At 36.7% G+C, this 15,784-nt stretch overlaps 1 protein-coding gene across 1 annotated transcript in view; it reads right to left on the reverse strand.

Moving 5' to 3' along the window:
* Positions 1 to 15,784, reverse strand: part of LOC110018227 (squalene synthase-like) — an 83,386-nt gene that overhangs the window by 39,685 nt on the left and 27,917 nt on the right. Inside the window, exon 3 of the mRNA XM_020715489.1 lies at positions 13,266 to 13,355. Coding sequence (XP_020571148.1) covers positions 13,266 to 13,355 — 90 coding nt within the window. The remainder of the gene's footprint in view (positions 1 to 13,265; positions 13,356 to 15,784) is intronic.

Here is a 15,784-nt window from a genome sequence, read left to right on the forward strand (position 1 = left end):
TTTACAAAAAATAAAATAAAAATTTCTTTTGCATGATTAAAAGAACTCTGCATAAAAAAGACTTGAATAATAACTTTTGCATGAAAATCTTTCTATGAAAATTTATAAAAGTTCGCGGCTAGTCATTTGGATTGAGGTTAAGAACTATCTCCTGTAGATTGTCGAGTCGGTAACTCCTGTTCAAGGTCGGGAAGCACACAGCCCAGCTCTGAGCCCCCACTTTCACCAAGGTCTTATACCCAGTCCTGATCTTTCATATGTGGCTAAGTGTTTCTTTTGCTCGTGATTTTTACAACTCTTTTCTTTCTGACTTTCGCGTTGGGTTTTCTCGCCTTATTTAATTTTCTTGCAAGTTTATTTAAAAAATCTGCAAATCACACTACACTCGCAACACTAATAACACAACAGTAGCAGATGCGCAGGTACTTTTACAGTTTATCTACAGCAGATGCTCAGGTACACTTTTACAGTTTATCTACAGCATTTTACTTTATTGCATTTTACATTTCAATTTGCTTATTCTCACATGCGATTTGCTTATTCTCTATACAGAACCAAAACATTGACACCAAAACTGTGAAGCACAAATCATCAATCCCAAACACTTAAACCCTGGAGCCGTCGCGACGACAGGAGCTTGGAGCCAACTTTGTGGGCAGCACGACGACAAGCTTGGAGCGAACAACAAGAGGATCTTCTTCAGCATTATCTCTTCGTAGCATAATAACAATCCATAGGACTTCGAGGTAGCTTGCCTAGCGCGACTGCCTAGCGCGACGCGCGACATAAATCCTCACTCCTTTTTTAGGCTCCTGTACAACCATGTTGTGCAACGTTAGTCCTAACTCGCCTTAGGTTCTGAGGTTGTCGTGTGACACGACGTAAACCCTCTTATCTCTGCGGGCTATCTGCATAATCGAATATTATGCGAATGTAAGTCCCAAATAATAAAATTGACAGGATTGAATAATTGAATAACATCATCTCTAAACATCTCTAAAATAACATCATCTCTAAAAATGCAGTCACAAAGTAGGATAGTCTGGGAAGTCACCGAGGTTTTTCCTCATGATCTATGATATCTCCTACCTATTCCTTCCTTTGAACTCCTGAAATAACTGTTCTTATTTGAGCCACTCCCATTTGCCTTTCCACGTCCTATCGTGAAAACCTAAACTTTGAAATCTTGAAGACTAGTATCTCTAATCATTATCGAGAATTTTCTCAAGTAATTAACTATAGGGGATTGCCTCTATAGGGAACTTGAAACCCAAATAATTTAAACCCTATTTAATCTTTGTATTAGATAGAAGAACTTGTCGGTCACATATAAAAGGTTCGCAGATCAAACGGATGTCACAAATCTCTTAGTTTGCAGGATTGGGTCTATCGCCGAGGTCTACACTTATCTTTCGGGAGGGTGTAGTATTCGCGGTATCAGGCACGATTATGCAAACTATTAGACGAATGAGATCTATTTGGTCTCATTTTTCAAAAATTAAAACATACTACTTTCAAAACCTAAACTATATATCTTTTATATTTAAATTAAATCTCAAAAATTATTTTTATATTCATATTTTCAAATCTATCAATCGAAAAGTTGACCGACAATGATATGAAAAGTATAATTATATTCTTTGCAAACACTTGTGAATTTCAGGTGGTGGATTCAGGGGATGCGATTGGTAGTGATAAAATTACATCAAGACTTATATTTGCTCAAGAAAAGTCTTTTTCTAAACACACAAGTAGTTCCATCTTCATTTTTTTTCCTTTTAGTACGTGAGTTTGTTGAGTTTAATGTCGCTTGAAAAATAAGTTATGTTATGACATTGTCATCTGGATCATCCTAATTTCAATTACATTGCAATAATATATTCTCATTTGTTTATAAATAAAAAACTTAGTACTTATCAATGTAAGATTTATCAACTTGTCAAATACACTAGAAATGCTTATCTTATAACCAAGTACAAACCCTCACATTCTTTTTATATTATCCATAGTAATATTTGGGGACCTTCAGAAGTTAGAACTCTATGTGGGGCTAGATAGTTTGTCTCATTTATTGATGATCATACTAAAGCCACTTGGGTATTCCTGATGAAGGGAAAATCTAAAACAACTCAAATCTTCCAAACCTTCCATGAAATGATTCAAACACAATTCCAATGTTAAATTCAGATTCTCAATACTAATAACGCAAAAGAATATTTCAACTTCATTCTTGGATCCCACCTTTCAAAAAAAGAAATCATTCATATGAGTTCATGTATTGATACCCTGCAGTAAATGTGATAGCAAAAAAAAAAGAACATGTATCTTCTTAAGGTATCCCGCTCAATTATAATTTCATATGGTTCCAAAATATTTTTGGGAGGAAGTTGTTCTTACTACAACATATTTTATCAATCGAAAAAAACACCACTTCATGTGTTGATTGATGCATATCTCCACATCAGATCTTTCTCTTCTATTGTACCACTTAAAATTTTAAGTGTGTATCTTTTGTTCGAATTCATTCCCCAACCGTACAAAATTTAACCCTAAATCCATCAAGAGTATTTTCCATGAGTATGCCTCTAACAAAAAATGGCTATAATTGTTGCTCACCTCTTACCAAAAATTATTACAACTTCATAAATGTCACATTCTTTGAAAATAAATCATACTATCCCAAATCTGATGTCCACCGCAAGTTATTACTCCTATGTTTGGGGAAATCTAGTTACATGGAGAGTAAGAAGCAAGTTGTGTTTCTAGAAGCAGTACAAAATCAGAATAAATGGCATTTGTCTTAGTAATCTGGGAAGGTATCTAGATTCAAAAATTATTTTAGGAATTGGGGTGTACCTACAATAGGCCTATACAAATATTTTGTGACAGTCAAACAACTATCAGTATTGCCAAGAACCATGTGTATCATGATAGGACCAAACATATTAAAACTTATAGGAATTTTCTCCTTGAAATGATGGAATTATACAGTTAAGCTACATCCCCGACACACCAACAAGTTACTAATGTCTTCACCAAAGCTCTTTTTTTAAGCAACTTCTCAAATTTTAATACCAAGATTGGTCTCTATAACACCTACGGCCCAGCTTGATGGTGAGTGTGAAAATCTAGGAGGATTGGCCTCCTTTCCATAGTGGGTTGGCCAACCACCTAAGATATGGAGGATTTAATTGGACACAACTTTAAAAAATCTTGATTAGTTTTTATACTCTTTATATGTATGTTTATTTCATATTTATTTCCTTTCTATATTTAGGCTAGATATATTTGGTAAGATTTTAAATTTGGATAGACCGGTTTCTCTATATATGTAACCTTATGTTTGAATAATCATAATAACATGATTATTCCCTCTCATATTCTTCTTCAGTTCATGTCTAGATAACTTTTCAAGGGTACATTTTATGAAAAAATAACACCTTATTTTGTCTAACTTCATATAGTAGCCATCTCAAATTATGATACTGCTGAAATGTATCTAGACCTTCAATAGCACCAATTCTTGTAAAAGAGGATATGTTTGAACAATTCGAGAAGAAAACATGGTTAGTCAAAAACAAAACATGATTACTTTTGGAGATTGAAGTTTGAGAGCATTGCTTCCTTTTATTCATATTTATTAATAAAGATCATAATCAGTACCCCAAAGAATTCGATGAGAAAGCTATTTTTAGTGAGCATGAGGTAAAAGGCAAAAAGATTATAAACTTCTGATAAGAGGATCCCTATTAACAAAGTGATTCTTAAGCATAATAGATTCAGCAGATAACCCACAAAATCTCATAATGGGGACTTGCCTGACCAGAACATGTCTAACGAGGCAAATACTTTATCTACATCTAAAACTCATGATTTTGTGAACTCTACTCTAGTGAGTTTGATTCAGCCTTCAACAATGAGAATAATGATAATCCGTTAATAACACTTTACTTTATAGAAAAGTGGCTTTAATGGCTCTAGGAATGATACCGGAACTAGTAGGAAAAATAGTGAAAACACAAACAAACTTTCATTAATATTAAAAACTTTCATTAATATTAAAATAGGATTACAGCATCACTCAAACAAAAAATAACAGCAAAAGACATAAAACGACGCAAACAACACACCTAAATATAACTCATTGGGTGGTGGAGGTTAGCTAGAGGAATAGGAATGATTAAGAGGGATGACGACAATCATGGAAGGCGGGTGGCAGCAAAGGGAATGTGCGAAACTATAAGAACAATAACTGGGAAAGATTGTAGGTGATCGGCAGCGGTAGTGGGGTGCCTGGGAGGAGATTGAAAGGAATTAAGTAGATGGGACAACAGTAATAATCTGCAAGATGGGGAAATAGTAGGGTGTTGAGGTGATGGTAGGAGGGTTCGGCAATAGAGGAGTGGAGAGGAAAAGATTTGGACAGAGTAAAAAAGTAAGATACAATCACCGCCTTGTAGAGGATACAACCAGAGCACCATCACCTCCTTGGATACAATCCCACACAGGGGATCTATAACTAAACTCAAACACAACTCACTCCCACATACATAAGGACAGCAATTTATAGGCTCCCTACATGACAAAAGAAACTTCTACACAAAATGAGGGAAGTGTGAAGCCTAGAAAAATCCAGAAGGCATTTCTGAGGTGCGGCAGCCTCGAGACGTCTTTTCCTAGATTGTGATAATTCGTGATCCCGCTCTGCTTTGCTCTTCTGTCTTCAGGATTCTTCCCGCTATCACACGGGGCATCGCTCCCCTTTCCGACTTCGCCTGGGATCTCCTGCTATCGCGCCACCTCGCAAGGCTTCGTGATCTCCTGCTCCTGCTGTTGCGCTCCTTCGGGTCTCCAACATCCGCGAGATTTAGCGGGGCTTCTGGCCTCACGGTTTCAAATCATCTGCATCGAGACGCTTTCAGCGCCCCTATCAGTCTCATGGGGTTGGAGGAGCTTCAACTTCATTGGTCAAAGCTTCTTGTCTTCTCTAGACGTTCCTGGATCCCACTGACGACTGACCTATCTCCCAAAGCAACTAAGGAGCTTTTCCAACTTGCGGGCATACCCCCCGATCGATCTGTTCCGTTCTAGTTTGGCATAATATGAGCTGGAGATACACTACTATGTATGTTCTCTAGAGCAAAATTCAGAACAAGTAGATATCTCATATGCTTCTCATTTATGATAATTTGGACCTCAGCAAGATTGAGGGTTTTGTAAGGGTTTGGTTGATGAGTGACTCTTACTATCTGTCGGGTGACTCTTGAAGTTTTGGAGAACTGACAACTGCTGCTGCATTCCAATAACACTAGCTTCACACTGGCTTTTCGTCTCTTCATGTGGAACACTGGGGATGGGGGTTAGAAAGATAGTTGTTTGTGATGTTATCAGTTGGTCATCATTAAGATCATCTACTAAAATTTTAAATTCTGATATCATCTTGTCTGTGTGATCTCTATATGTCTCAATAAAAAGTTTCCCATTTTCTAGAAGAGCAGGAACCACAATCTCATCAAAAGTCGCATGTCCCTTTTGATCATTTGGAGAAAAGACATTGGATGTATTCACGAATAAGAGAGTTCTTTGGGGGAAAACTTCATTGGATGAAAGTTCTTATTCGAATTGTTCTTCAGTATCTATGGTGTCCTCACCCGAGGTCTCAACAATGCCCCGCTCCATGAAATAGAACGATCCCCTGGCTACGCATTCTGCTTCCACATGTCCGAATCTGTGGCACTTCAAACATTTTCTGGCTATGATAGTTTCGCAGATTGGCTTCACTAGATAGTAGCAAGAGGAGTCACTTGGTGATTCGGTCTCTCCTCTTCGGAAACTGGAGTGCAACTTTTTATGGTAGTAAGTTGGTAGGAACTGACATTTGTGTTTCTCGCTTCAGATTCATTTTGTCTCGTTCTTCCCTTCGACCTTTCAAATCATGATCAAGGGTAACCTCCCATTGGATTTTCCCTTCAATATCCATAAGCCTCCACTAAAGACGATAGAGCTCTCGTCGTATCTCGCCCCAGGTAGGCTTGGGCGTAGATCTCCTTTGTGGCATGGTTAGGGTTTAGGAATAGAGAGGAAAGGTTTTTAGTGGAGGTGAAAGAGAGTAAAAATAATTGGGTCAAGGTTGTTGATTTTAAAAGATTGGCAAAGGGAATTTTAAGCTTAGAACATGTGACAGTAGAAAGGGAATTGCGTGGTATGAAGGAAATTTTGTGGGTTATGGCGGACACTAGAAAACACTAGGATAGGACTAAGGTTGGGCTAGCTCTGATACCAAATGATATAGGAAGTAGTGAGGAAAATAGTTGAAACACAAAAGATAAGTTTTCATTAATATTAAAATAGGATTACAACATGACTCAAAAGGAAAATAACAACACAAGACTTAAAACGATATAAACAACACTCATAAATATAACCCATTGAGTGGTAGAGGTCGGCTAGAGCGATGGGAATGATTAGAAGGGAAGGCGGCAGTCACGGAAGGCAGGTGGCAACGAAAGAAAGGTGCGAAACTATAGGAACAATAAGCAGGAAGGGTTGTAGGTGGTTGGCAACGGTAGTGGGGCAGTTGGGAGGAGCTTGAAAGTAGTTAGGTAGGCTGGATAGCAGAAATAATCTGTAGGAAGGGGGAATAGTTGGGTGTTTGCTTGACAGTGGAAGAGTTCGGCAGCAGAGAAGAGAGAAGGTTTGGAAGGGTAAAAAGAGAAGATACAATCACCACCTCAGAGAAGATATAGTTGGAGCACCACCACCTCCTTAGATGCAGTCCCACAAAGAGGAAAGAGGCTCCACACAGGGGATCTGTAACTAAACTCAAACACAACCGACTCCCACATATACAAGGACATCAATTTATAGGCTCCCTGCAGAACAAAAGAAACTTCTACACAAAATGAGGGAAGTAGAGAAATCCAAAAAGCATTTCGGGGGTGCGGTAGCCTCGAGACGCCTCTTCCTGGATTGCGATAGATAGCGATCCAGCTCTGCTTCGCTCTTCCTCTTCCCGTTATCACGCGAGGCATCGCACCCCTTCCCGATTTCTCGCGGGATTTCCCGCTATAGTGCTAACTCCCAAGGATTCGCAATCTCTCGCTCCTGCTGTCCTGCTCCTTCAGGTCTCCCACACTTGCAAAAATTTGTTTTGAAGCGTCTTCATTGGGGCGCTTTCCCTAGCACCCGCGTCAAGGAAATTACAAGAATTTGAATTATGTTAATGGGTGCATCTCCAACACTAGTTTGAAGGCCCCTCTCGCCTCAAGCTCTATCATTGTATCCCACATCTCTATCAATAACGTCGCTCCTATGTCTATTAAGCCTGCTAACAAGTACAATTTTACCAGATTGCAACCCAAAAGAATCGTTAATATACTTCAGAGGAGACCTTTGCTCCTAATCTAGGCCTCCACTCAAAGGATGATATGAAGTTTCATTGCTCTCAATGGGTCATTTACTTCTTGTGTTTTATTAGAACTTCAAATAATTCAAGTGTTTTATACACTTCTCATGTTTTTCATTATTCTTATAAATGGAAGTATGTGAAAAGTTTATAACTTACTTAACCTTCCATTTTGAACTATTTATGATTTGATCCTTATATGATAACATAGGTAGCCAAAAATAATCAATTTCAGGCTATGGAAGAGGCAACCTTTTATATTTTTCATTTTTATTATGGAATTTATATGCTTTGAGAAAAAGAATCCTCTGAGTATATAGGAACCTTTTTTAATAGATATGTCAAACATATAATCTATCATTTCCACCAGTAACTTGTGAAGCTTTTTATTTCATGAAGTCACGGTAATATCAAGTTGATTAATAGTACTTATCTAATCAAACGCGAGAATCAATAAGAAAATAGTTATTTAATAGATATGTCAAACATATAATCTATCATTTCTACCGGTAACTTGTGAAGCTTTTTATTTCATGAAGTCGCGGTAATACGAAGTTGATTAATAGTACTTATCTAATCAAACATGAGAATCAATAAGAAAATAGTTATTAGGTGAATGTGAGATTTAAGATGTAAATGTTGAGACTAGTATTGGTAGGTGAGTCTCTTCTTAGATTAGTGCAAGTCATCAAATGGGACGATGGTTGATCTACAACAAATAGTTTGAGGGGATATTTAACTTTTAGGGAAGTGAAAACACCACTAGGTATGAACTAAAAATTCAGATATGACAAGTTAAAATAACCATCCCTAAGGTAATAACTTGGCCTTAATCTATCGATTCACTAACTTCTTATTAAAGTATGCAAGTTAACCTTATTCATGTTATTAGCGCCTATTAATTATATTGTAGCAACTTGAGAACGTGAATCCCTAGCTTTAGTGGATAGATGATTCATTTGAAACCTTAAGCTCTACCTGCCACTTATGTCCTTGTCCTCCTCAAGTACCACATGTAGGTCCTACCTTCCCACAATCCCCACTCAGTCTTCCTCTCTTCCCATATTAGCTATACCATACTTTTATAAAGGCTAAATTTGGTTTAGAAAGTGGGCTTTATGTCTTAAGAACTGACATAGATCTACGATTTATAGGCAGTGTGGGAAAATCAAGGAAAGAGCTAGGATAGTTTTAGGACAAGAGATGAAGGTAAGAATTTGGCACAATCAAGTCTGAAGCAGAAACAGTAGATTGACAGCAAGGGTTGACAGTGTAGGAGTCCTTCGAATGTCCGAGAGAGTTTAACACCAAGATCCAATCAGGTTACAGGCACACCGCTTGAAAGCGATAAAGAATACAATATTCCAGCAAGGAAAAACTAGAGAACAACAAATTCTAATGCATAAACCAAAACCATATGTTTCTCAAATCCGTCAATAACAAACATATATATAGTTCTCAGATAAAATAACCTAATACAGGTGATGATTAAGAAAAGGGAGGCTTATATGAACCGGCCCTAGCCCCAGGCAACTGAAAAACTTGAACCGGCCAACAAAACTCAAACCAATTGGTCGGTTTGGGTGTTTAAGTGACCACCAAGATTTGACGCAAGGTAGGGGAGGGGGAAATGTCTTCTTCATTCTCCCGAGATAGGAAGGGCTTTGCAAAAGTTAACAGAAGCAGTTGGGTCCTTAAATTATGGCGACAGATGTTGAAGGTGGCAAACATGTGTTAATCCCTCGACAATTTATTATGTATGCATTGACATTGATTTTCTCTACAATCATGTATGGACCGTCAATTTTGGGCTTGACTTTTCCAAAAGAACATGCAATAAACCTCTCATTCTTCAATCTAATCAATACCAAGCACATTTCTTAAAAAACTTGGTTTTCTGGACTTGTTGGCCTACTTCTAATACCTAACATTTTGCTAGCAATCTCCCCTTTTACATGTTCATGTAAAGCCTAAATCTCCTTTACTCTAACAACTGCGTAAACACTACACTCAATGACTGAGAGTATAGGAGACAAATCAAACAAAATGAATGGATTTCTCCCATAAACTATCTCAAAAGGGCTAACTGATTGGTGGAACAATTACAAGCAAACTTAACGTAGAGAAGGATCAGGCATCATTGTGTAATATTCTTTCCCACAAGCAAGTGAATAGGTTAGCTAAATCTCTGCATATATATTTGTTTGAGGGTGAGCTGTTGAACTGAACTAAATTTGTATGCCAAGCTTACTCCATGGAGTCCTATGGAAATGACTTAGAAACTTCACATCCCTAATTAAAGTGATGATTTTGGGCACAACATGTAGGTGAACTCTCTCTCTCTAAGGTACAAGTCTACATTATGTGAAGCATCCATCGTCTTGTGGAAAGGTACAAAGTGAGCTATTTTCAAGAAATAGTTTACCCCTATCATAGCAGAGTTCTTATTTCTCTGTGTCCATGGCAAACCCATTACAAATTTCATGCTTATGTCCACCCAAGGTAGCTCTAGAGCAGGTAGTGGAGTATAAAGACCTGTATTCTACATTAAGTCTTGTCTAAATGATATTTTACATTGTCTGACATTTCTCTCGTACTAGTCAGAGCCAATAAAAACTCACTTTTACTGAGGAAAAAAAATATAGTCCGTGTCAAAATGTTCTACTACTACTCCATTAGAGTGAGCTTTAGTAATACATTCTGCTCTGAAAAATAAGTAATCTCCTAGGTGGAACTGCTTAAATGACTTGTCCTGATAGTGAATTCAAATCTCCTAAAATTCATTTTCATTGGCATAAGCTTCATTTAATATTTCAATCCCCGCTACTGTTGACTCATAGTAATAATTAATAGTTGTCGGCTACTTATTACATCAACTACCTTATTCTAACTCCCGACTTTGTGTTTGATTACAAAATAGTAGGAAGCAACAAGCTCCACCAAGGAAGATTTTGACTATTTAGTAGCGTCAAGACTTCACGATCAATGTTAAAAGGAACACCTTATAGTAGATAAAATGCATTTTTCTATACTCATTCAACTTCTCACTGAAGCGGGCAATAGAGTGCTTATATTGACTCAACACAGCTCTAAGTCTCCCATTTGAGGCATCACACTCCACCTCAAACACCTTATTAAAATCCAAAAGAGCTAGGATAGGGACCCAAGTAAATTCTTTCTTCAAAGCTTTTAATCTGACATAGTGAATCGTTTGGTTTTAAGGAGCTTTGTCAAGGGCTACGTTATCGAGCTCAAATTTCTACAAACCTTCAATTAAAATAAGTGAATCCATAGAATTGGCATACATGAGAGAATGACTAAGAACTAGGACAATTAACTATGACCTCAATCTTGATTGGATACATATCAATGCCCGTTGCTAATACAAAATATCCAAAAAAGCAAATTTGTGTAGTCAAGAATTGGCATTTGTTTGAGTGACAATATAACCGGGTTATTTGAAATACCTCAAAAACCTCTTGTATATGTTGTGAGTGATCCTGCGCTTGTACACCAAGATGTCATCAAAATATACAAAATGATATTCTGATGAGTGCTTAAAATATATTGTTCATCAACTGCATAACGGTGTCTAAAGTTTTGGACAACCCAAATAGTATGTTCCTTCGTACGATATGTCTGAAGTTTTGAAGATTATCTTCCACCTTTTTATGGTCTCATCTTGATCTATTTGTGATAACCACTGCATAAATCGATCTTGGAGAAAATGTTGCCTCCATGCAACTGATCCAACAAATCTTTACCCATGGAATGGGAAACCAATACTTAATAGTGAGATTATTCACAGCCCAACTATTCATGCATATATGTTAAGAACAATCCTTCTTTAATAAAAGGAGAGTTGGAACTAAACATAGACCATCCCTCTTATGAATTAAGCTTCTAGTTATTAAGTATGTAATATGCTTCTATACTCCTCATATTTGATTTAATGCATCCAAATGAGTCGGCATCCGCGTCAGACACCTTAGGAGTGAAATTGGTAAGATTTAGAAGTGGTGGTGAAGAGATTAAAGTTGTTCAATAATATAATACTCCTTGAATCTAAGATAACATAGGGCAAGTTCAAGAATTTAGGGATTATTAATGTGGCAAAATTTTTGGTTCTGAAAACACTTGAAAAATATTTGAAAAAATTTACAGATGTGATTAGGATTTTATGAGATTATTCCTAGGAAATCAAGTTAGTGAGCTTGAAGAAAAAATTTGACTAGATCATAGAGAACCTAATTTAGCTAACTTGGGAGAGAGCCTTTTTTAAAAAAAAATATATCCAAAAAACAACTGGATTTTTTTTATTGAGGATGAAAGAGAATGTGAGTGAATCAGAAACAAGCGTTTAATTAGGTACTTCAAAAGAAAAATACACAAGAAATTGAATACCCACCAAAAGGAATACCTCTTGGCCACCAAGCCAAGGAGTACAAGAATAAGCGTTAAAAACACTTGCAAATATCAATTTAATATTCAATAATTCGTCCATTACAAAAATTAAATAATTTAAACCGCCTATTTTAAATGTCCAAACTGAATAAAAAAAATCAAAATTCCTAAAACTTTGGGTTGTTTCCTATATTTATAGGAGGATGTTGTTCCATGTGTGGAAAGTGGTAGCCGGCAAATGCTTTTACAGGATAGCGATTGAGGTGGCCATCCATTTTGTCAACTTAAATCTATCTCCTTCTTTAGTCTCTTGTTCACTTTTATGAACTCCTAAACACATTTCTTTCACTCACTTACCCAGGAAAGCAAGTTTCCAATGTTTATCAAATTGGGCTTTGTGGGATTGTATCATACAATAGGAGAGATAATGTGATTAAATTAACTAAATGAGAAAGGTTTAGGTGGTAATACCACAGGAGACAAAACACTGGAACATCAAAACTAACATGAACAGCAGCCAGCAAAAACCCAAAGACAATAGGGGCAACCCCGTACAACAACCACTAAATCTAGACGGTAGCTGGGAACAAATGTGCAACTAACTAGAACACAGAGAAAACAGCCGCAACCCTGAAAGCAGCGGGAAACACACGTGCATGACTGGAAGGAATTTTGAACTCCATATGTGCTAATTAGAACTCCATTAGTTGAATTGAGCCATGCTATTCAAAATTCTGAAGAATACATTTCGTTAAGCATACAAGCCGACATTATAGACAAACTTTACCACACACAGTAAATTAAAACAAAATTAAATATTATATACTACTAATATAAGCCATAACATTGTAAACTTTTCATGGAAGCATACATTCAGATTTTCATAAATATACGCTTTTATTAACAACCAAACTTGAAAACCATGAAACAGTTATGATTTAGTTTGTGAAGTCCACAGAAAATATTGAAGATGCAGTCCCGAGGAAGTCAAACGAAGTTAACAGTTGCACCATGAAACTCTAACAATAGAACATGCAAATTCCCGGGAGCCAAAAAGACTTTAAACATCCTTATTTTTAACCACATCTGATAAACTTCTTGCACGTTACAGAATTGATATATTAATGACAGGTTAGCATTCCGTCAATTAAATGTGCTCATGCGAACACACATCAAAGAAGAGTGGAAAAAACTACTCCTTTGATCAAAGATGTTTGTATGGGAAAATAGATTCAAGCCACATATTATTCCCGAGCAACAAATCTGGAAAAAGATGTTTGTCTGCATATATATTTATTATTAAGAATGAACGCAAATATGGAAAAAGAAAACACACTTCCAATATTTAGGTAAAGAAAAAATAGGTGAGGAGCTTGTGAAATATAACAGATGTCTGTAAAAGATTAACAGCAAAATGTAAGAGACATTTAATTGATAGAAATCTAGAGGAACTTACATGAAAAATGCCATTTAGGGTCATTTATATGCTCGTGAAATCCCATCAACATTTGCACCTTATCGTAAACAGGAATGATAGTATCACCCTCTGCAAATCAGCATAAAACCAAATAATCTCAGACAACCTGTTTTGGCTAAAAAGGTTCTCAAAATAAGAACGAGCATATAATAGGATAAAATTGGCCAAATCAAAATATCCTAAAAACTACTTTCATAAAGCCAAATAATATTTGAAAAGCATTCCTTTTATAGAAGTAACTTCAGATCATTCAGCACAAAAATATGGTTGATCATGAATGTCAATAGTTATGGGTACTAAATTTTCTCAACTTAAAAAATTTAATCAAAAAAATGATATTTATCTACAATCCCCCAAAAGAAATTTGGAGTATATCTAAAAGTGGATGAACATATATAAACTATTAGTTTATTTCAGAATTGTATTTTTAGAGTACTTGTTTGCATTCAGTAAAGCTCATTTGTAATTGGTATGGATGTTAGTATGAAGCCTTGTTTGAAGAAGCTTCCAAACTGTTTACGTTTCATAAAAGTCCTTTATTTATTTAGTAACATGTTTGATTATTATGTTTCTTTCAAATTACTTTAAAAAAAATGTCATTTTCATATTATTTTGGGACATTATTCTTATTTAACTTCAAAAAGCTACTTTTTCTAAAATAGCTTGATACCGGAGTTAACCAGAAAAATAACAAAACACGAATATTATTGTTGAAAATTTAAAGGAATTGCAACAAAGATTCTTAAAACAAGGATAAAATAGCACAAAGCACAACCGAACCCCTAGGGGGAGGGCTAGAGTGGTGAACGCCGGCTGTCCGTAAGATGAGATGGTTAGTTGGGGGGTGCAGTAGCAGCAGGGAATGTTGGAGGGCTTGCCGTAGCAACACAGAGTCCTGGAGGGGGTTGTAGCAGCAGCAGAGTAGGTTGTAGGGTTGGTGGCAAAAACAGAAGGTGATGGAGGAGATGGCCGTAGCAATACAGGAAAGATGTAGGAACAGCCGGGGGCGCTGACGGGATCGACAGCAATAGCAGGGGGCGCTGATGGGATCGACAGCAACAGCAGGAGGTGTTGATGAGATCTGCAGCAGCAGTAAGCGAGCGGGATAGGGACTGGCAGTTTGGGTAGATCAGTGGAAGGGCAGAGAGCAGGAAGACAGGGTAAGTGCAGGAATATATGGAGGTAGTCACCACCTCGGAGTAAGATACAGTCGAAGCACCACTTGCCCTCGGATAGAGCTCTAGTATGGGAGCAACACGGACTGCGAGAAAACTAAAATCAAAAGAAACTGAAACCCTAAACAGAGAGCATGAAATATATATAGTAGTAGATAGTTAAGGGGGAAAGCCCCCCTTTTGGGCAGCAACCCTAACCCCATACTATGGGTAGGCCGGATCAACTCTTGGTTGAACCGGGTGTGTCTGGATACAGTCGATTCAGTCCACCCCACAACCCCCAGCCCCCATTCCCCACCAGCCCATGTCCTAGCTTTGCTTAACCAAACAAAGCCTGAGAATTTTTTTCGGTATGCCAGTAGAGCTCTATCTTTCTACCATACCACAAAGCTTCGCAAGACATGCCAAGGCAGACATGGCTGAGGAGCATGGCTTTCATTCTTTACACACAAAAAGTGAAGCCAACTGCCAGTGAGTGCTTCTGCTTGGGGCATGAATGATGTGGAAAACCATACTAAACAAACCCTGAATCTGATGAAAAGCAATAAAAAAGAAAGTTGTGTAAATGAATGTAAGAAAATTTATAATGTTGTTTGGTAAGATCCATAGCAAAAATATTGAGGAAAAAAATCCACTATCATTCATATTTAATCATGGAATCCAATATTACTATATTTTAAAAAGATTTTAAATATAGAATCATTTATTTTCATTAACTAAACTAATTAACAAATATGACTATCAATTATACTATTTTTCTAATATTAAAATTCACTAATTAAACATAACGATATTCAGATTTTAATATTATTTATGACATACTTACCTTATTTTTATCCAGTGTAATATATTTTGCTTAATTAATCGTTGAACCAATTTTTTCCACAATAGAAACAACATTATTATTTTTCATTTTCTTCCTCTCTTCCCTGTCTTTCTTGCAAGGGGACAATAGTTTTGCTTTACAAAAAGTTTAGGATGACTTTTATTTGACAAGATGAGAAACATGCTATGATTTGGAGATAATTTTCTCATCAACCTTGATCACAAAGTCCAAACCTTTATAAGCATGCCACCTGCCACCTAATATTATCTATTTAAAACCTATAAGTTTGTTACATATCAGCTGCAAGTATTATATGAGATGGTTGCATAGTTTTGAAAGGCAGCACTCGTTCTTCTCATTCGTTCAGTCAAACGTAGAGGCAGACACCATAGAGCTAGCCAATGAATTGATTGGAGGTTAATAATTGTTGACCTCAATATAATTAGCGTGATCCAACAAAATAAGATGCCACGTCAAGCTCAAATAAATATGATAAT

Source organism: Phalaenopsis equestris, unplaced genomic scaffold, assembly GCF_001263595.1.
Source record: "Phalaenopsis equestris unplaced genomic scaffold, ASM126359v1 Scaffold000006, whole genome shotgun sequence".
Classification (NCBI taxonomy): Eukaryota; Viridiplantae; Streptophyta; class Magnoliopsida; order Asparagales; family Orchidaceae; genus Phalaenopsis; species Phalaenopsis equestris.